General features: G+C 32.3%; 1 protein-coding gene across 2 annotated transcripts; it reads right to left on the bottom strand.

Moving 5' to 3' along the window:
* Window positions 1–204: 204 nt before the first annotated feature.
* LOC120350030 lies at window positions 205–21,042 on the bottom strand. 2 transcript variants are annotated; one of them, XM_039422017.1, is made up of 4 exons: window positions 20,957–21,042; window positions 14,519–14,644; window positions 12,899–13,050; window positions 205–4,870 (listed from the first exon to the last, which is right to left on the bottom strand). In XM_039422017.1, exon 4 carries the CDS (start codon window positions 3,466–3,468, stop codon window positions 700–702), a length of 2,769 nt encoding a protein of 922 aa, XP_039277951.1. In that variant the 5' UTR covers window positions 3,469–4,870; window positions 12,899–13,050; window positions 14,519–14,644; window positions 20,957–21,042; the 3' UTR covers window positions 205–699. The 2 variants fall into 2 exon arrangements, with proteins under 2 accessions (XP_039277951.1, XP_039277952.1); XM_039422018.1 differs by having other exon boundaries at window positions 3,677–4,870.

Genomic DNA, 21,042 nt, shown 5'->3' with positions numbered 1-21,042 from the left:
GAGGATCTGGCAACAGATGAAAGCAAGAAAAGAGATAGCGCTATCCGCTTTGTTGAATGATATACAAGGATAGCAATACCATTGCTAATCAAACACTGCCATTATAACGTGAACTTCACTATAGATAAAAAATCGATGAGCGCTACTATACAAAAATTATTTGTCAGCCCGGGAATCGAATTTCCATCTAGCTGTTTACCCTGTTGTCAATATTTGCAGTAGCAGAAGTCTTCGGGGTGATTTACTGCATTTCATTGAGATTTTCGTTTAATAATAATTATTTATTGATTAGCATTTGAACAAATGCAATTTCCAATTTGTTTCCATCTGGAGAATTTAATCTGATACTCAAATTGATTAATTGTTCTTCTGAAGCTTGTATAAGAATAAATTAAATTATCTGATAGCAATATTGAATGAGGATAACTAATACCAAACACTATCATATAATTATTTCAAGTAGAAATTTCTGAATAATTGAATATAAAGGTATTTTTTTAAATGGTTATAAAATTCAGTAGTATCGTAAACAGAATCATTATCCAATAGCCTACACTAAATGTCTAATAAATAAAAATTTAATCACTAAAATCATCTTCATTCAGGAATGCTCTTAATGACAATTATTTTCTTATAAAATAATACACTAAATTCATCTAATCATCACAATTTATTTTTGAGCCAATGCAAGAATTGCATTCAACTTTCTTCATTAGACATAAACATAGAAGTCAACAGATCAATCAGTGTGTGAGCTCCTTCTATTTCTGAATGAGTCTGGTAGTAAGCAATTATTTGCTCCCTCTTATTTGGTTCGATTTGTTTACAATATAAAGGCATACTGTATTTGTGCAGCATTCTATAAATGAATGGATGCAATATCTCTCCAGCATCATCCACATAGTAACAGACTCGATGGAGTAATAGAGATTCAACACATTTGGTTAACCCAAGGCGGTCACATTCCTTGACAAGAGCAACAAAGCTATCATAGCCAAATGCCTGTTCGAGTTTCGGTAAGTTGTTGTCAATGAACGATAGAAACCTTTTTTCAATTTCATGCACGAATTTTTCTATTCTCTGCAGAAGGCACATGTCATGTTTTTTACTTTTCATGTAATAGATGTCATAAACATCAACGTTGAGATAGTCCACATCATTTTCAAATTCGGAATAGATCTTGAGCAGCTTGGGGTAGTGGGTGATATTGACAGGAGGGTTTGAGTCGGTTGTGGGAATTGTGAATTCCAGTTCACCACTGCATGTGTTCAATGACACCAGCTGTCTGAATAAGTACCTCAATTGGAATGCAACTGGCATTTCATCACCTTTCCGGGGCACAATGTAAGGAGATAGTTCAATGTTTCCTTCCAAATGGTCTTCGATATTATTGTCTCCCAGCGAAAGCCAACACAGGTTAGTTTTGTCAACTACTTTCATAAGAGATTGGAATCCTGCATATCCTATTTCGTTTCCATGCAGATCGATGTAGGTTAATGTTGGTAAATATTGAAGGACTTCTGCAAGCAATTCAGCACTTCTCGCTTCCAATTTGTTATTGGACAAATTCAAAGACATCAAATAATTTTTATTGCTTTGATTCATGCTGTTTGACTTCAAAGCTGCAACAAGACATTCGAGTTGGTCATCTTCCATATTATTATTACTTAGATCAAGATACATGATATTGCTGAAACGGAGTTCTTGAAGATCTTTTAATTTGAGGTTCTGTATATTTTGAAGCCGTAATTCAATAATTTTCTCTCCATTTCCACCAGGTGCATTTTCAGTACGTGTTCCATTCAACTTCAATTGAGAAATATTTTTGAATATAAAGTATGGAAAGCTAGAATGTTGAACCATTTCGATTTCACTGATGTTGATGTTACTGAAATGAGTCATGTTAGCTAGATTGGAGTCAACATGATCATTGACCTTTTTGGATCGGATGAACACCTTCGTCATTTCAATTTTATTACCTACATAATCAATCAAATGATGGATATTTACTTCAGAGGACGTTCGATAGACTTCAATAATACAATCTGGATACTTGCACAAATAAAAGTGATTTTGAGGGTCATCACTTTGCAATTGAAATTGAACAATGATGTGAGCAACTCGTTCACTCAAGTTTTCTACAGCTTGACGTCCAATCTGATTTCCACTGAGATTTAGATCAGTAATTTTTGTATTCACAAGACTATCAGAAAGGTATTCAATGCTCTCATCTGTAATTAGGTTATAGGATAGATCAAGTGATATGACCTTGGATCCTGGTAGCCTTAGGGACAAATGCTTAATACCATCGGAAGAGATTTGATTATATGATAAATTCAATGTCGAAATTGAAGAATGCTGAAGCAATTCTGCTAAATGATAAACACTATTGATTTTGTTTTCACTGAGATCTAGTGAAACGATTTGAGAACCTGATATACACTCACAAATGTCTTTCAGTTCCCCACAACACGAAATCTGATTTTGTTTAAGTTCGAGGTGGGTGATATTTTTTGTGTGCAACAGTTCTACATGTGAAAGATAATACAAAGAAAATGAGCATCGCATAAGGTATGATAGATTGAGATGGGTTTTCGTCTTAGAATGGCTATCATATAACATAGATAATGCTTTCCTCGCATTCATCATCCCAACATCTAGATAATTAATTTGAGTACTTTTTATGATATCAGCCAAGTAAAACACATTACAACAAATGTCATTACCGTTGAGATTGAGTGTGGTAACTTTTGTATATGGCAAACTCAGTATGATACTCATCAAGCTTTTGCATGATAAACCATTACTAGCAAGATTCAAACTTGTTATTTCTGACTTTTTCAGAGCCATTGCCAGACATTTAACACCCACATCACTTCTCTCAATTTTTCTAATTTCATTTTCGTAATCTATTCCATTATAAGCGAGATCGAGATATGTTAATTTTGAATCTTCCAAACATGGTGCCAAAACCTTCAAACTCTGACAGTCCAATTTATTATAACGGAGGTTAAGCGAAGAGATTTGTGTATTTCTCAAAGCCAGTGACAAACATTTCAAAGCACCAACGTCTAGTTTGGCTAAATTACTCAATTGCAAATTAGTGATTTTGGAGTTGATCAAACACGATACAAATATTTTCATAACTTCACTGGTCATGGAGGTGGCTACAAGCTTCACTGATGTAATACTTGAACTTTTCAGAGCAATAACTAAATTCTGCATACGATAGCAGTCTATTGAACAATAACTTAAACTTATAGAAGTTAGTTGTGAGCCCACCATACAAAATGAGAGTAGCTTAACAATAGTATCACCATTATTATTCGAATTATTTTTTTTGTAACCAAGATTGATTGAGCTTATTAGTGATTTTTTCACTTCAATAGCTAATGATTCTATATCGACAGCATTATTTGGAACATTATCCACGAAACAAGGGAAGTTATTTTGGTACGAGCTAAACATTCCGATAATATCTTCCAACTTCTATTACCAAGACCGCAAAAATTCAAACTAAGTGAAGTTATTTTTGTGTTTGGCAGGACAGTTGCAAGGCTATTCATACCATGAATATTAAATCGATTACGGGATAGATTCAAAGAGGTGATCTGTGATTTAGTTAAACATGTAGCAAATACTTCCAAGCCATTGCTGTTCATATTGTTATCACTAAGATTAAGTGAGAGTATGTTTGTGTTTTCTAGTACGGAAGCCAAAATCTTGACTCCTTTGTTACCTATTTTACAGCCAGACATATTGAGGGTAGTAACACTTGAATCTATCAAATTTGCTGCAAATAGTCCGAAGGTTCCACGATTTATTTCCGAAGATATAAATTTATTAGTTCTATGTTGGAGTTTTTCAAAATTGATGCTAAACAATTGAGGTTTTCATTTACGGAAAAACTAAGATCAAGATGAGATCTTGTGGCCGAGTTTTCAAAAATTTCAGCAGCTTGACACACACTACAACTTAGAATTTGATCTTCACATTTTTTATTCATTGAGCTTTTTTTATTCATTGAGCATTTATCACAAATAAATGAAGCCGATGCGTGTAGATAAAATGATTCATTTTTACTCACATTCAGTAAAGATATTTGTGTTTCTGTCAGAACTTTAGACAAATACTCGAAACCTATGCGGCCGATAAAATTTTCACTCAAATCAAGTGCTTTGATTTGTGTGCTGGGTAAGTATTGAATCAAATTAATAAGCGAATCAGAATCTATCCAATTATTTCGAAGATTTAGAGAAGTGATTTTGGTATCCTTCAGATTCTGAACTAACTTGATCATTCCATTTGAGCCTAAAGCATGATCTAATCGATGTTTAACAATTGTTGATTTTTCCAAACTTTGAATGAAATCTAGCATAGACGCTCTAGCTTTTGTAGGTGCATTGATCTGGCAATCGAAGCAGTCACTTTCTAAGCACTTGACTTCAGTAACTTCTCCATATACAACTCCTGCATTGTTCGAAGGCTTAGACAAGTCTAGGGTATCTAACAACATAGAATTGTGCTTGGTTTGTTCTAAATCACTACAGCTACGTTTACATGACCTGTCCACATGAGTGTCCCTTATCGACTGCGCTTGTTTCCTGACATCATCAATTGTTATGGGAGAGTGAAGATCATTGAGAAGCAAACAAGTGAAACTCTGAGTTGCAGCAGATGTCAGCGATTGCTCAGTTGTTGTTGATGATGATGATGTTGATGATATATCTCTTAACAGGGCACTCATTACTGCTTCGTGAGTAAAGAGACCCCAGCAATCCCTCACACTGCTCGAGATATTCATGTTCATGTTAAAATCATCCAATGTCACCAACTTCAAGTCACTTCATAGATTTTAGGAATTCAAACCCTGCAAAAACAAGAGAAAAACAAGAATTTGTTATTGTGCAGAAAATGCATGACTTAAATTCAGTATCAATTATACAGAGTTCGGCAATGAAGTAAGGAGGATTTGGAATAGTATATTTCGCACCTAGGGCCGAAAATGAGACTTTTCCGGCTCGAAATCGGTTTTCAAGTCCGAGGCCGTAGGCCGAGGACTAGAAAAGATTGAGAGCCGGAAAAACATTTTTGCCTGTGGTGTGAACGCTATTTTTCGCCACACAGAAAAATATACAATATATATGTGAGATTAATTGTCCATTAAGCACTTCCGAAAGTAAAAGTGGAAGGTCAATAGCTCTATCAAATCTGAGGTAATCTGAATATCAGGAAATTGTCCAAGTATTTTTATTTTTTATTCTGATTTGTCTAAATAACCTAAAAGATTATGTTCAATTATGTGGGAGGTTGAGTTTATACTTTTTTATTCTTTCATATAACAATAAGATGATATTATTATAAATGTTTTAATAGTTATTATTGAATAATAAACACAAATAATGAAAAGTATTTTGATCAGCTGTTTTAGCACACTTGAAATTTGGCCAATCTGAATGTCAACGTCAACAATGCTTGTTGTCATCGACTTGGGAAGTTTAGGTTAGAAGTTCTATCCTTCTCTGAAAATCAAATTTGGATAGTTTAAATATCTTATCTGTATTTCATTCATCCAAATAAAATGATAGTATATTATTGCAGAATACTTTATTCAATTCTAGAAGCATAAACTGATTACGTTTCATAAATTATTTGTAAAAACGTTCAGCACCATGGCTATTGCCCAAGTAGTTCCAAAATTATTCACCATGTTTCGTGATAAACGAAGTACTATGAGGTTTGAGGTTAGATTCTATTATACTCTGAAAATTAAATTTGAATAGTTTATAATATCTTATTTGTATTTCATTCATCCAAATAAAATGATAGTATCTTATTGCAAAATACTTTATTCAATTCTAGAAGCATAAACTGATTCCGTTTTATAAACTATTTTGTAAACACGTTCACATCAAATCAGAATCAGCTGACTTCAAAGTTATTTTTCGCCCCACTTGGATGTAATGAGCTGGTTTTCGTGCGTCATATGGAGGCCGAAAATGACTGTTTTCTGACCAGGCCGGTAAAAGTTTTACGGCCCTAGGGCTGTAAAATAACCTTGAAGTCAGCTGATTCTGATTTGATGTGAACGTGTTTACAAACTGGTTTATGAAACGGAATCAGTTTATGCTTCTAGAGTTGAATAAGTATTCTGCAATAAGATAATATCATTTTATTTGGATGAATAAATTTATATATTATAATTATTCAAATTCGATTTTCAGAGTAGGATAGAACTTCTAACCTAAACTTCCGAAGTCAACGACAACAAGCATTGTTGACGTTGACATTCAGATTGGCCAAATTTCAGTGTAAAACAGCTGATAAAAAAAATTTTTCATTATTTGTGTTTATTATTCAAGAATCAAAACATTTATAATAAAATCATCTTATTGTCAATTGGAAGAATAAAAAGTATAAACTCAACCTCTTACATAATTGAACATAATCTTTTAGGTTATTTAGACAAATCAGAATAAAAAATAAAAATACTTGGACAATTTCCTGATATTCAGATTACCTCAGATTTGCTAGAGCTATGACCTTCCTTTGCTTTCGGAAGTGCCTAATAAACAATAAATTATTCTCATATTTATATTGTTTATTTTTCTGTGTGGCGAAAAATAACGTTCTCACCATGGGCAAAAATGTGTTTCTGGCTCTCAATCTTTGAAAATCGATTTCGAGCAGAAAAGTCTCATTTTCGGCCCTAGGTGCGAAATATACTATTACAGTCCTAGGGCCGTAAAAATTTTACCGGCTTGGTCAGAAAACAATCATTTTCGGCCTCAATATGACGCACGTAAACCAGCTCATTACATCCAAGTGGGGCGAAAAAGCTGTTACATATTCATTTTTGAACGAAATTAAGAAAAATCCAGTACTTACTTTTGTCTTTTTGCCATTTTTAAAATTAGATTTAGATTCAGATTCCTTTATTCATGTGTTTAACGAAACAAGATTCAACTTACGTTCTAGCGTTAAAAATTATTACAATTATAGCTAAACTCACTTTTACGCGACTCAGTTGAGAAGAGATTTGACTCTAGTCGAGAGCATGTGTTTTCAAATGATGACGTCGCGGAGGACTAGAATCGACTGGTCTGAGTGTCACCATTTGGAAACACATGCTCACGACTAGAGTCGAGTCTCTTCTCGACCTGAGTCGCATAAGTGTGAGTTGAGCCTAAGATTAAAGCAACATGATGAATCATATACAGACTGAAGAGTTTTAAAATTATATTGAGCAAAGCAAAATTATGAAATAGGTACGGTATGTAAATAGGCACGGTATTACTGAAATGTTTTCACATGAAACGGTGAAGTTTGGACCTTTAGATGTCCATTCTCAGAAAGGGTAACGAGGATATCCTTCCCTTCAGCATTTATTCGTGAAATTAGGGAGAGAAAAAATTGAAATTTGTATAACTTACGGAAAACAAGATTTAAAAATGGCGTCCGTTCTTGACCAAATACTCCTGTAGAAACTGTGAGAAGTTGATGACAAGGTACCGTGCAAGAGAGAACCCTACCTTATGGAGGAAACGTTTGTGGATAAAGATTGAGGTTTTCTGTTATTGTAATCGCTGTTTTTGTATCAATGACGAATAATTGAATGTCTGTTGTACCGTAACATAAATCAAAACTGTTTTATCGGCCCTCGCTTTTTTGAGAAAACGTCACTGTAAATGTAGATCTTTTTGCACACAATTGAGATGACATCAATCTTAATACTGTTGGCTACAAATCCAACATGTCATACAATGACAGAGAGTATGAAATTTCTAAGGCAGATTTCCCTGGACACCGAATTCTGTTGCGTGGATATGTCTCATTCACTGGAGCCGTAACTTTTGGCTATTTTTTCTGTGGCTAACTTGAAGCTCGAGCATTCATGAAAAACCACATACACTAGAAGCCCTGAGTGAGAGAATAACACAATAAATTCTATAGCGAGGTTCACGTTATAATGTGCAGTATTTGATTGACAATAGTGCTTCTATCCTTTTTTACTTTCCTTGCCCTATTACCATAGGTAAGGAAAGTATTGCTTTCCAAAAAAATTTGAGGTACCCTAATTTCATGTTTTCTATACGTTTCAAGGTCCCCTGAGTCGAAAAACATGATTTTTGGGTGTTGGTCTGTGTGTATTGTGTGTGTGTCTGTGAACACGATAACTCCATTCCTAATTAACCGATTGACTTGAAATTTTAAACTTAAGGTCCTTATACCATGAGGATCCGACAATAAGAAATTCAATAAAATTCAATTCAAAATGGCGGATAATGGCTAAAAACCATGTTTTTCACGGTTTTCTCGAAAACGGCTCTAACGATTTTCTTCAAATTTATACCCTGGATAGCTTTTTATAAGCCCTATCAACTGACATGAGTCTCATTTCAGGGGGAAAATTGCAGGAGCTCCGTAATATTCTTGAGAAGAATGAATTTTGTTAAATTTCTATCACGATTTTCTCAAAAATGACTTGACCGATTTCTTTCAAATTCATACCCTGTATAGTATATATCATCAGCTCTATTAACTGGCATGAGTCTCCTCCCTGAGAAACTAACAGGGGGTCCACCCCATCCTTAAGAAATTTACTTTGTAACCTCCTTCTCGTGCGTGAGGTAGAGCAGTTTATTCAAAAGAATATTTTATTTGTAGAACAGCTGTTTTAACAACTTCTAAAAAATCCTCAAATTTATTTCATAATTATCCAAACAAAGGAAAATGTACTCTGAACACAATAAAAATAGTATAATCGTAGTTTTAATTATTTAGCCGCCAATCGGCATAATGTTATTCCCCTAAATTATCCTCGTTTAAGAATGAGGCTTATAGATTAATGAGCAAGGAAAGTTGTGTGAGTGCGCCACACCAGATCTTTATCATTCAAAAGGGATAACACTATCCCTTTCTAGCTTTGCAATGTTTTCAGTTCACCAGAAATATTCTATTTTTACTTTTGACAGTGACTGTAAAGAAAGAATCTTCAGCCGCCATGTTTTTTTTTTATTCTACAAAAAACTCGAGTAGACAAGACATATAATTGATTTTAAATTTTATTTTTGAATATATGAAATAATGTCTAGATATTTACCTTATGAGAAACACGAATAATACATAGAATGGCTTTTAATAACTTTGACCATCCTAGACTACATCCATCCTCACAAACATGTTTCAGTTAGCCCAGAGGTTCCCAAACTTTTTTGACCCACGGCTCCCTTCGAGTACAGATATGGCTTGGCGGCGCACCTAGTATAATTTATTTATATCGCATTGCATTATTTATTATCATCAATTTTTCAAGTTTATATTCTTGATGGTAATTCATTATTTACTTACTTTGCGTGAGATTGTTAATATTTTTTCACGGCACACACACAGACTGATCGGCACTGTTTTGTAGTGTGAGTCTTTGATAGATAACAGCGGCGCACCTGGCACTAGTTTGCGAACCTCTGTTTGGGAACCTCTCAGTTAGCCTGTTATAGGTTACTGGTACTGGTATAAAAATTGAAAGGTTATTTCATAATTTTTCCGATTGATTTTTATTCTGTTATTATACTTTCAAGAGAAACTGAAATAGAATACGTACCAACCGAATAGCTTAATTTCTGTTGATTTGAAGTTCAGATTGTTGTATCCTTAGACCAGTTATAGAATAGACACGCTGGGAAGTCTAGCCTCTGAAGCCAACATCTACTAACATATCGCCAAATCGTGACGTCATCACCGGATAGAAAACTTTCAGATTGTGTCTGTTTCAGAAGGATGTAAATTATTATTCATTAAAATGGTAGACTCCCGCTGCGCTCCCGCTGGAATAGACACGATCTGCTATGGAAAACAATGTAAACAAACTCTACAGAAAAGTTTTCTATCCGATGCTGACGTCACGATTTGGTGATATGACAGTAGATTTTGGCTTCATCGACTTTCAGTATGAATATACAATGGGCCGTGTCTATTCTATAACTGGTCTAAGGTTATATTAAAGCTTTCAAAATTAGCCGCCAAGAATTCAGGTGTGTGTGAACATGAAAATCTGATCTCAGTACCTAATGAAAGTTCTGAATCAAATTATGTAAAGGGGCATTTTATTGATGAATGTGATATATTTGACATGGAATTGATTATTTTATCAAAGAAAATAGAAAAGTCAAATTTTGAGAATCGGCATCCCTGTTATGCCATCTTTCTTCACTGAAATTATAACTATAAGTATCACTATTACCACTATAGTATTAGCAGGTGAAACGCATAAACTTTTTACAATGTTTACATTAGTGTATAGACAAAAATGGATTACATTTTACATAAAATCGTATTTTCTATATGTGATATATTTTATTATATATAATGATATATAGATTAGATTTTACATTATCCAAGGTAAATACTGGAAAATGTTCTTTTAGTTTCATTCAAAAATGAGTATGTAACAGCTATTCCAAATCCTCCATATTTCATTGCCCAACCCAGAGCAATTCTACCTGGTGTGTCGATCTGATGAAATCATCACACTTCAGTACATTTGACCGAATGTTAATTACATGGTAGAACGTTGAACTAATGATTCTATTATCCTATTATATTAAGCGAGCAATTCTGTGTATATTTATATATTTGGTTATTTATTTATGTATTTGGTTAGTTATTTATATATTTGGTTATTTATTTATATATTTATGTCCAACGGATCTCAAAAACGGCTCTAACGATTTTCACGAAATTTGGAACATAGTATGTTTATGATAAAAAAATTCGACTGCATTAGGTCTCATCCCTGGGAAAATCGCTGAAGGACATGAAAAGGAAAATTATTATTCATCCTTTGAAAAACATTGTCTGCTGATAACGGAAGATGCGAGTGCCTGTGTGGGAGAGAGACAGAATTATGTTCAGCTGTTGAACTAAATCAATCAGCGGATCTCATAAGAAGTATTATTTGGCAATATTATAGATAGACCTTATTATTTGATTTGTTGACATAACTAACGATATGATTTTTTTTAAGATCCATTATTTTTTATGTAAATTAGGCCCAAATTCACCAAAAGTAGGCAGTTGGTTGTAAGTCAGATGATTTTGTAATATGATTTTTTGTTTATTTAGAATCAACTGGCGCTAAAACCAAGTTCTCGTTTTGGTGAATTCGGTCCTTAAAGTACCTATACCAAAATTTTCAAAGTTTCATTATTCTACAGATTTGAGTGATTAGTAAGTGTTATTTTGTTATTGAATTTGGTTTATGGAAAATCTTAATTTGAAGTTTCCTGTTTCCAAATGTTTGGACTGAAAGTTAGAATTCACAAGAGTGTGTATTGAACATAACCAATTTTTTTGGACCAACGTATTTATAGTGTATACATGAAAATTCGAGGAAGAAACAGTTTTAGACTGTGCCTGTTGGTCATTTCCCAAAAAATTGTGTTCTGTGTATCAATAAATAAATATAAACTCTGCTTTTATGCTTCTATGCTTTTGTACTCCGGAGCGAAGCTCGGTGCCCAGATATTCTGATATTATCACCAAATAAATAAAAAATTTCAACAGAATACTATGAAAGCACTCCAAAAGGAGGAAAGCTACAGTTTTTGAAACCAATAGAGGTTCATAATCAGTGATACCGTAATCTTGGTTGATGTGAATAAAAATACGTGTGAAAAATAATTATCAATAACTATTGTTTATTAGGAATTCTTTATAAAATAAATAATTATGAAATCTCGTAATTTATTGAACTAGGATAATTTTCAAGTTGGTATTCGATGTCATTGTGTTGAATGTTCGCATTAATTTATGTACATATTGTTTTATTCACTCTAAAGCTGCGTTTACACCGGATTTAATAACACGAGTTATTAGAAAAAAGTTAGTAACTTGACTGAATTGTCAAAAATGTCTCTTAACAAAAGTTAATAGCTCGTGTTTTCAACAGAAAATTAATTGTTATTAGAGAAAATGCTATTACTATTAACATAATGTTAATGACTTTTGTTATAAACTCCGGTGTAAACACAACTTTATAGTTTCATTGTTTATAGTTGTGTGTGAATTTTTGACATTTTAGACTAAATTGATCTATTATTAAAAATTTATTCTTTAAAATTTCATGATTGTTAGAATTTGTTATATCAACTCAATTTATTCTATGATTATTGTGTGTACAAATAAAATGATTTATTATACCAATTTCAAAACATCTAGAAAAATCAAGGATAAAACAAAGTATTCATTCAAGATTTAATCAGAGTAGGTTTAATCCGTGCCACGTGAAGAAGAATCTGAAGAAGAATCTAAACTATCAAATTGTATTTATTCAAGTATTAGTTAACGCAATGTAATAATCGTAGTATCTACTCACATACTTAGTATTTTGACAGTAAAGTTTGATCTGTCAGACTTTAAATGTACTCATTTTTTTATTTAATTTCTGTGCGATTTATTATTATCTTCAAATGAGAATAACTTTGGAACGTTTTATGATATTTATGTGCAGTACTTTTTCTTGAAATTCTGTATCAAAATCATGTATGACATGAGCACCTTCTCTTTTAAGAAAATAAAATTGGATTCAAAATGGCAGACCCAAGTTGGGTGACCAAAATTTTGAAGCTACAGAAAAGTTTTTTTTTTTATTCAAATTAAAACTTCGAAAAGACCTTCTGTAAAATTATCATTGTAAAAGAAATATCGAGCCGTTTCTAAAGTCTCACCAACTCTGTATTATATAGTAAAGATGACTTAGAAGTAAGTCACTAACAAATATCTAAATAAGTGTAGACTGAATATGTAGATATGTAAGTTAGCTTTCAGAATATATTATGAATTAACAAAAAATTCACCAATTTGTACATTGCTGTATGTGGTAAGTGTCAGAATGTACCTTGCTTGGTCTGAGGGCTAGGCTGGTGAAGGTTGAAGAAGTTGTTTGGTATGGACATCGTACATTGGCCGCAACCCGATGGTAAATCCCAGTCACACTTGTATCATCACACTTGAACATAGGTTTTCAAGTCACTCCTGCTCTCATCTCAACTGCAAACACAACGTACCAATACTGCCAATGTTACAACAAGATTAGTTATAAAACGAGTTTTGATAAATAATATATTAATGACACTGTAACTTAATTAGTGAATATCTTCACAAGACCATATTTTGACCCTCCCTGACAAATATATGTTCATCATGACAGCCCACCTATATCACTACATGATCTATTACCAAAGGAATTGTTTGCACTATTATTGTGTACCACATTGAAAAATCGGTCCATTACTCAAATTGAAGACTTGAAATATCAGAATTTAGTCTGTAATTACAATTTCCAGTTAGGTTCAGTTAACAGTTTCTTGGAAGTGCAGGAGTGCTGTATAAGAGTAGGCAACAATGGCAAAACATCTTGTCTAGGGAGAGGCAGCCTTCTACCCTTCACCTTCATGAAACGATACCCTGATCAAATACTTCCATTGAACTCACGTACGGTAATACAAAACTACTGTGACAGCTAGATTTTACAATAAGCCTACATGAAGTTATTTTCAATTTAATTGACCGAGCGAAGTGAGGTCTAAGATTCAGGTCGACGGTTTGGCATTTCTCTCATGTTAATGTTTAAGTGTTTATATGTTGCGCAGCAATAGATTTTCATGAAACTTGACAGGTATGTTCTTTTTTGAATTTTGCGTCGACGTATACATAAGGTTTTTTAATTTTTTTGCATTTTAAGGATAATACAAAAGGAAAAGGAGTTTCCTTCGAACACCAATATTACCGTAAAAATCTGACTAACTTTATCTCTCCATAAGCTGAGGCCATGATTCTAGTTTGGTGTTTGGAATTATTGATAGAAAACATTTTTTTACATTTTTCTTTTTTAATCTGATGATTAAAATTGCAAAAAATATTATTGAAAAAAAAAATGATTTCTAAAATCATGGAAAGTGAGAAATGAAGTTTGTAGGAAATCAGCATTATGGTGGTTTTGAGAAAATATTACAGTTCAATGTAACTTACTGAGCGCGAGGTCTACTGTTCACAGAGCTAGTAGTTTATAATTAAATTTACATGTTTTACAATTAAATTTTTCGAGTGAGCAAACGTGAATAATTGTTATTTCTGACATAACTTATATAGGTCAATTCTATGACAAAGACCAAGTCAGGTCCAATTCTACACACGGTCAATCCAGACCTCTGGTCTGACTAAGGAGAAAAGTATGAAATAAGTAAGTATATGAGGTATCTGCTTCTACAAGTGTGGTGCTTGTTGGCAGTTATTATATTATACTGAATATGAAGATAATTTGAATACTAAAAAATTAAAAAGAATACTGCATATATTGAGCAGTATATGAACTGCATTTGAAGCCACCATCAAGCAGCTTATTATGGGCAATACAGTACAATACCCGCAGAAAAAAGCAGTAAAATAGGCCTAGGCCTACTGAAAATTAGAACACTGCTTGTGAGTTCCAAACAACATGAAATGAATGATGACTCACCTTCCAGAAAGCGGTCCAAAATTGAAAAATGATAACTTGATCTTCAGAAAGTTGTCCGAAATTTACAAATTGATTCCTCCTTCAGCTGGGCAGATCAGTCAGCCAAGGCCAGAAACCAAATCTCGCCTGAATGAGGTGAAACAGAGAAGCTATGTTAAATCCAATCTGATCAATTAGTACTAATAGAAAATTTCATAATATGAATGTATCTATAAATCTTAAGCTGTGTTTTCGTAACGGGCAGAAGCAGAATCGATTGCAGCGCACCCAGGCGGGCAGAAACAGTAACACTCAAAGAACTAGTTCTTTGACATGAATTTTGCTTTATGTGTTATGGGTAATGAACTTTTTGGGTTGTCCAAAAGGTAATTCTAAAATGATTATTGGATATTTAATTCAATAAAGTGAATAAATTGCTTTTTATAACTCAGATAACTTTTCCAAAATTATTAGTTACTTCAATTATGCTAAATTTTATGCTTTATAGGCATGTCAATCAAAGAGTTTACTTTTCATTTCCTATGCTTGAAATTTGTAAGGGTATTTGAAGTAACTGATTGTATTTCATTATTAATAAGATATTATTTTATTAACTAGAAGCATTCCATTATTAATAATATATATTATTATTATTATAATTATTTTATTAACTAGAATCATTTGCCTTCAGAGTCAATGCATGTTCTTTGAATCACATCGTGTATAGGTAGGCCTACCTACTATGAGTACCGTATTCAACTTCAAAGGCCTATTGAAGCTCTATCGAAAAAAAATCAAATTAATAAATGAGTGTTTTACTTTTGGCATTTTTGGAATCTACGGGTTATATTACACCAAGAGAAATAAATATTGTAAACGTTTTTTAGGCAATTTTATTTTAGCAGTCCCCTTTTTGATCATTGGATAGGTACGGTCCCGGCTGATATACTTAAATAAGAATCGTGAGGCCCATTGCCTGCCTAAATCATATGCCTTTTCAGGCAAGGTTGAATTAGGGACTCCTCACCAGTAAAAGCTATACGAATATTAAAATTATTAATTATAGATTACTGTAACACATATGACATGTACAAAGTGTATTCAAACAGGCGAACTAATTCTAATAACCATTGTTGATATAACTATATATTGCTAGAATAAACAGGTTCTGTTATGGTACCTACTTTAAAAACACATAGCCTATTTTAAAATGGATAAATATCTATTAATTATAAAGGTAACTAGTACCCTTGTGATATTCCAAAATGAAACATGATTAGTTTCGACTTGTTCAATAAGGACTCTCTTGACAATGACATAATTAGAAACTGCATGCTCATGCTTATTTTGAATATTTTAGGGTAGGCCTACTAGTTATTTTCTATAATTAAACATTAAAGTTGCCCTATCAAAATTAATACTCTATTAGGGTATTAATTAGAACTAGAGTAGCCATTCAAACTCCTTATTTACTATAATGTTCTAAAAGCTTATTAATTTTAATCAAAGCCTTGGAAATATAGCCTAGAAGGTAGAATTGAAAGTCATTATATTTGATGTGGCTTGGAACATAATATTTTCAACTTTTGCTTGAGTTATTTTTCATATTCAAAGAATTATTACCCCTTCAATGCAGTACATAAGTACTATTACTTAATTCTTAATGCAATACATAATTGTGATACCCTATTTTATATCCAATTCAAGTCTATTATTTAACTACACGTTACCTCTAGCATTTGCTAGTCAGCAATGTTAAATAATGTTATTATTTCCAAAAAAGTAGAAGCCTTACAGAACCAATAAAGTTGTTAATAAGAGTTCGATGCTGTTGGGTTGAATATAATTTTAAAAATCCCTCAAGTATGGAGCAACAAAACGTATTTTATTAGCTTCATGTCACTTGCTGTTTTTTTCAAAACTACCTGAATTGAAGCAGTTTGCAGGAGCGATCAGAAGAAGAGATTATTATGAATAACATGAAATAAAAACATCAAGATGTACTGAAAAAATGAATTATTTCTTAGATTAGTCCATCTTTCTTCTGTAGGCTACTACATCATACATGAATCATATCCATGGAATATTATTCATAGTTGATTTTCTTTGTCATCCTCTACTTCTGGCTGGTACACCTCTAGGCCTGAAATCAAAAAGTTATTGATAATTATTTATTATTCATTAAAAAAAACTTTGCAAAGTGAATTCTGAAATTGATTGTTTGTAATCTGTATAAGTTTTTAATTATATTCTTGGGAAGAAATCCCCAATAATGACAAAGTAATATTATATGAGAAATTCCAATAAACCAACAATCAGTTGAATTATTATTGGCATCAATCTGTAAGTTGTGTAATTCTGAATGATTGATTGAATAAATAAATAAATCTCCATGCAGGAATTGGGATTAATCAGTGTGCCCCAAGGTCAAAAGAACTTGTTGTGAACAACATATTTTTGGATACCATGAACAATTCATTTATTTCTGTGGTCAGTAGGCCTACTTCTCAACCGTTTGTTTACTAAACTCTTCCAAAATGTACTGCATGAAGTAATTATTAGTTCTACATTCAGAGAAACAAGTTTAATGAAACAAATGGGAATAATCAATAAATTAATTGCTTAATCTGAAATGATGATTATCTACAACATTATAAGTAGAACTAAGTGATTTGAAAATAAATACCAAACTGTAAATACATAAATCTCTCAAAATAATGCAGGTATTTCATGAATTCAATCATAAATTTTAAAAGGTGGAATCACTGTCATTAAAGCTATTATTCAGTGTTTTCTACCAGCACTTGCTGAGTGAATTTTTGAAGTCATCTATTCATAGTTCTAATGTATGGTCATTCATAAAGTTCAAAATTCACTCAAGATCAAGATGGACAGTTGAGAAGATTGTTTTAAAAACAATGTATTCACTTATCATTCAGGGAATAGAGCTGTTCATAATATTTGGGATTCCTTCCATAAAGAAATAATTTATGTAACAAAATCTAATAATGTGATAACATTTTAACATCAAATTATGTATTTAATGTTATCACATTATTAGATTCTGTTACATAAATTATTTCTTTATGGAAGGAATCCCAAATATTATGAACAGCTCTATTCCCTGAATGATAAGTGAATACATTGTTTTTTAAACACTCTTCTCAACTGTCCATCTTGATCTCATGTGGTTTCACGTTGTTTTGAAATATTGTATACTGTAAGCTATTAATGATTTCAAAATTCAGTCAGTTTTTTAATTATTTTAGTCACATACCATAGCTTTATGTCTTACTAATTGAATAACTAACATCAGATCGATAATAAAACATCGAAGTGGATAAACTTTTTAAAAAAATGTGAAACTGTATAAAATGACATCGCCTATATAAAGTTTAAAAAATGAGTGGAATTTTATCTTACCTAACTTATTCTTATTCTAACTATGGGTTCCAATGACTTTTTCCATCCTGGTCAACAAAAAAGAATTCATATGAATTTCCTTTCGAGCACATTCTCTTCAATATTTTGTTTGTAAATGGTACCTGAAAAAAGAAACATATTTATCTTTCAACATATATCCATTTTGGAGATAAAGTGAAGTTAATCATCAATGATAATACATAGTTTGGACTTTGAATAAATTAGAAGTGAACTGGGCCTCAATAAACTATTTACATAGTGTATAGTATACTATAGCCTATACATTAGGCTATATACTATAGCCTACTTACAAGTATAGCCTACTTACATTTGTAGCACATAACAGAAAACACTTTAAAGTTTTATAATATAAATTAAAAAGGAGACACATGACATGGATAGATTAAAAACACTAAAAAACTTACATTACACTCTCTGCTCAGTCGAGAAAAGGGACACAGTTCCTCGAAAATTTCCGATTCTAATGTAAGTTTTTCAGTGTTTTTATCCATCTATGTTGTTGTCTCCTGTTTTAATTTATACTATTTACATTGATATACCTGAGATCACGCAATATATTGATCAATAGAGCATGAATAAGTGTTTCAAATACATTACTATTTTAGTTTTAAATGAGTTTGGTAGCAATGGTCAACCAGAAAAATAGTACCTATTTCATCTTTTTCAATGGCAGTCTTTCAATATTCAATTACACTGACTCTGATCAAGTTATTTCTATAACAATCTATGTAATTTTGTTTCCAAGTGAATTTAAATTAACTAAAAGAAGATTAATTTATGGATAGGTACCAAAGACATAGTCAGGTTAGTTTTGTTATTGTATTGATAAACTATGGGTTGAAATATTTTGAGGTGCAACAATGATAATGGAATTTTAGGACTTAGAATGTAATGAAATACTTCAAAGTCAAATGATGATGTTATTTTCAATAAATCGTTTGTGAAAACTACTAGCTGCATTATAAAAATGTATTTTGTGATTAGGCCAACTCAATGAAAGTGTAAAAGATTGTTAGCATGAAATGCTATCTATCTTATCATGTAAAATTCAAAATGTTATCTTGGTTGAATAATGTTTTGAATCTGATCATTTCATGTTAATTTAATCAAGCAAGCTTGAGTTTAAATCTAAATAGTTGATTAGATTTCTCTCTTTCTTGTGATAATTCTCTACCATACACAAACTGGCTAGTCTAGGCTTTACATTATTATTAAATACTAGAAGTTATACTTCAAATAAATAAAAAAAATTCGTCAACTTCTAACTTCTTGAAAAATGAAAAAGATAGCAATTTAGACCTAGAGACTAGGTTATTAAAGGCCTACTAAGTAGACTACCTGAATAAAAATTGTAAACATGCTGGTAGGCTACTTATAAAAATATATTAAATTGTGTACGGTAGATCTAGCCTACTTTATTATGAGAAATTTAAGTCTACTTACTTGAATCCTCTATCACATCAGCAATTTTTAACCATTTTCTATTTTTCAAATAGGTAATTCGTTGTGCAGGTCTGGAAAGTACAAAACTTTGAACTGTCGCATCAAATTTATAACGAATTTTACGCCTTTCGGTTGTAAATCCATTTTCAATTTCTCTTGTAAAATTATAAGAATAAAGAAACCAATGGAAAATTTTTATACCTCAATTTTCTACTACAAATTAATTTCACAGTATAATAGTAGCAATCCGAAATCTGACAACCAACAGCAAAATAATATATCAAAACAAACCATCCAAAATTAAAGATTGAGGTAAAAAGAACATGGCGTCTGATCCAGAGAAAGATTCTTCTGCCGGTGTCACGTGATCAGAGCAGAAAAATATTTCGAAGCTGTCTGTTCCCGTCGACAGAATCCCGATATTAGTTCTTTTTCGACAAAACGGTTCACGAGCAGTGATCGGTCGAAGCAAAATAGCATTGTGATGATAGGCCTTAAAATGAACGGCGAAATGAACGACAGTTCGTCTCTGATTTGAACAGTTCTTTTTTTCTGCTCAACTTTCTGCCGATGGGTGAACACTACCATAAGAACAAATGTTAATTTAAAGTGAATTCTGTCGTCTGTCCGTTACGAAAACACACCTTTAAAGTAATTTAATGCAATAGTCAGGCCCAGTTGCACGAAAGCCGGTTGAATTTTAACCGTGATTAATTTTATGAGAACCAATTGGAAAAGCCTTTTGATAGACGGATTCTCTGATTGATTCTTGTGAAATTAATCACGTTTAAAATTAAACGGCTTTTGTGCAACCGGGCCTCAATCTTGAATTGCTATGGCAGGGGTTTTCAAAAAAATGTCCTTCATCAAACTTTAATTGTCACAAAAACCCCATATCATTACCTAATTGTAAATTACTCACTGCGTCGCTGCATGAGTTTTTTCATGTTGGACTGGCGGCGTTGCAGGCTTCTATTTTGTGTGCATTTGTTGTCAACAGCCCCTTGTGAATATTATCTCTGCTGAATGTTTTCTACTCAAAGATACCGGGGAGAACTTGATTCACAGCTATAATCTGCTATGGGAGAATATAGAGGTAAAATTACATCAATGCCTTTGTTTCATTTCCACAGCATGTGAAACGCATATCTCAATGTAGATGTAATGGGCTGAAATTTATGTCCAGTGCCGATATACCTGTCACTGGACCTAAATTTACGCAGGCCCTCACACACGTGCACCAACAAAGTTGGTGTTCTAAACTAATATAGTTTTGAGAAGTACACAAAAGTTCGAGCAGCTTTTACTTATAAAAAAACTATTAGTTCTATGAAACTTGAAAGAAATTTTAAAATAAATTGTAGACAGACTAATAGCTATTTTATAATAAATGATGATTAACGTATAAACTAGCCTCTAGTTTCGCTAACATCTAGTAAGTTATAACCTCAGTTGAAACTTATAATATTAGAATAGAAATAGGCCTATTAATTAAATAGTTATTCAACTTTTGACACGTTTTATTAAGGTAGAATAATAAATAATATAAAAGCGGAAAGTATAAAAACTTACTTGGTTGTTGGCCGACTCTTATTTCTCTTGCTTGATCTCGATTTGAATTTGATAGCGGTGAGGCCTAGATGGAGGAAAAAGTTGAC

Source organism: Nilaparvata lugens, chromosome 2, assembly GCF_014356525.2.
Source record: "Nilaparvata lugens isolate BPH chromosome 2, ASM1435652v1, whole genome shotgun sequence".
NCBI classification, from domain to species: domain Eukaryota; kingdom Metazoa; phylum Arthropoda; class Insecta; order Hemiptera; family Delphacidae; genus Nilaparvata; species Nilaparvata lugens.
The sequence above is the reverse complement of the archived record's forward strand: the minus strand, read 5'-3'. Positions and strand labels throughout refer to the sequence as shown.

Excerpts from the sequence above, each read along its gene's own strand:
- LOC120350030 (XM_039422017.1), bottom strand. The coding sequence starts at position 3,468 with ATGTTTAGCTCGTACCAAAATAACTTCCCTTGTTTCGTGGATAATGTT.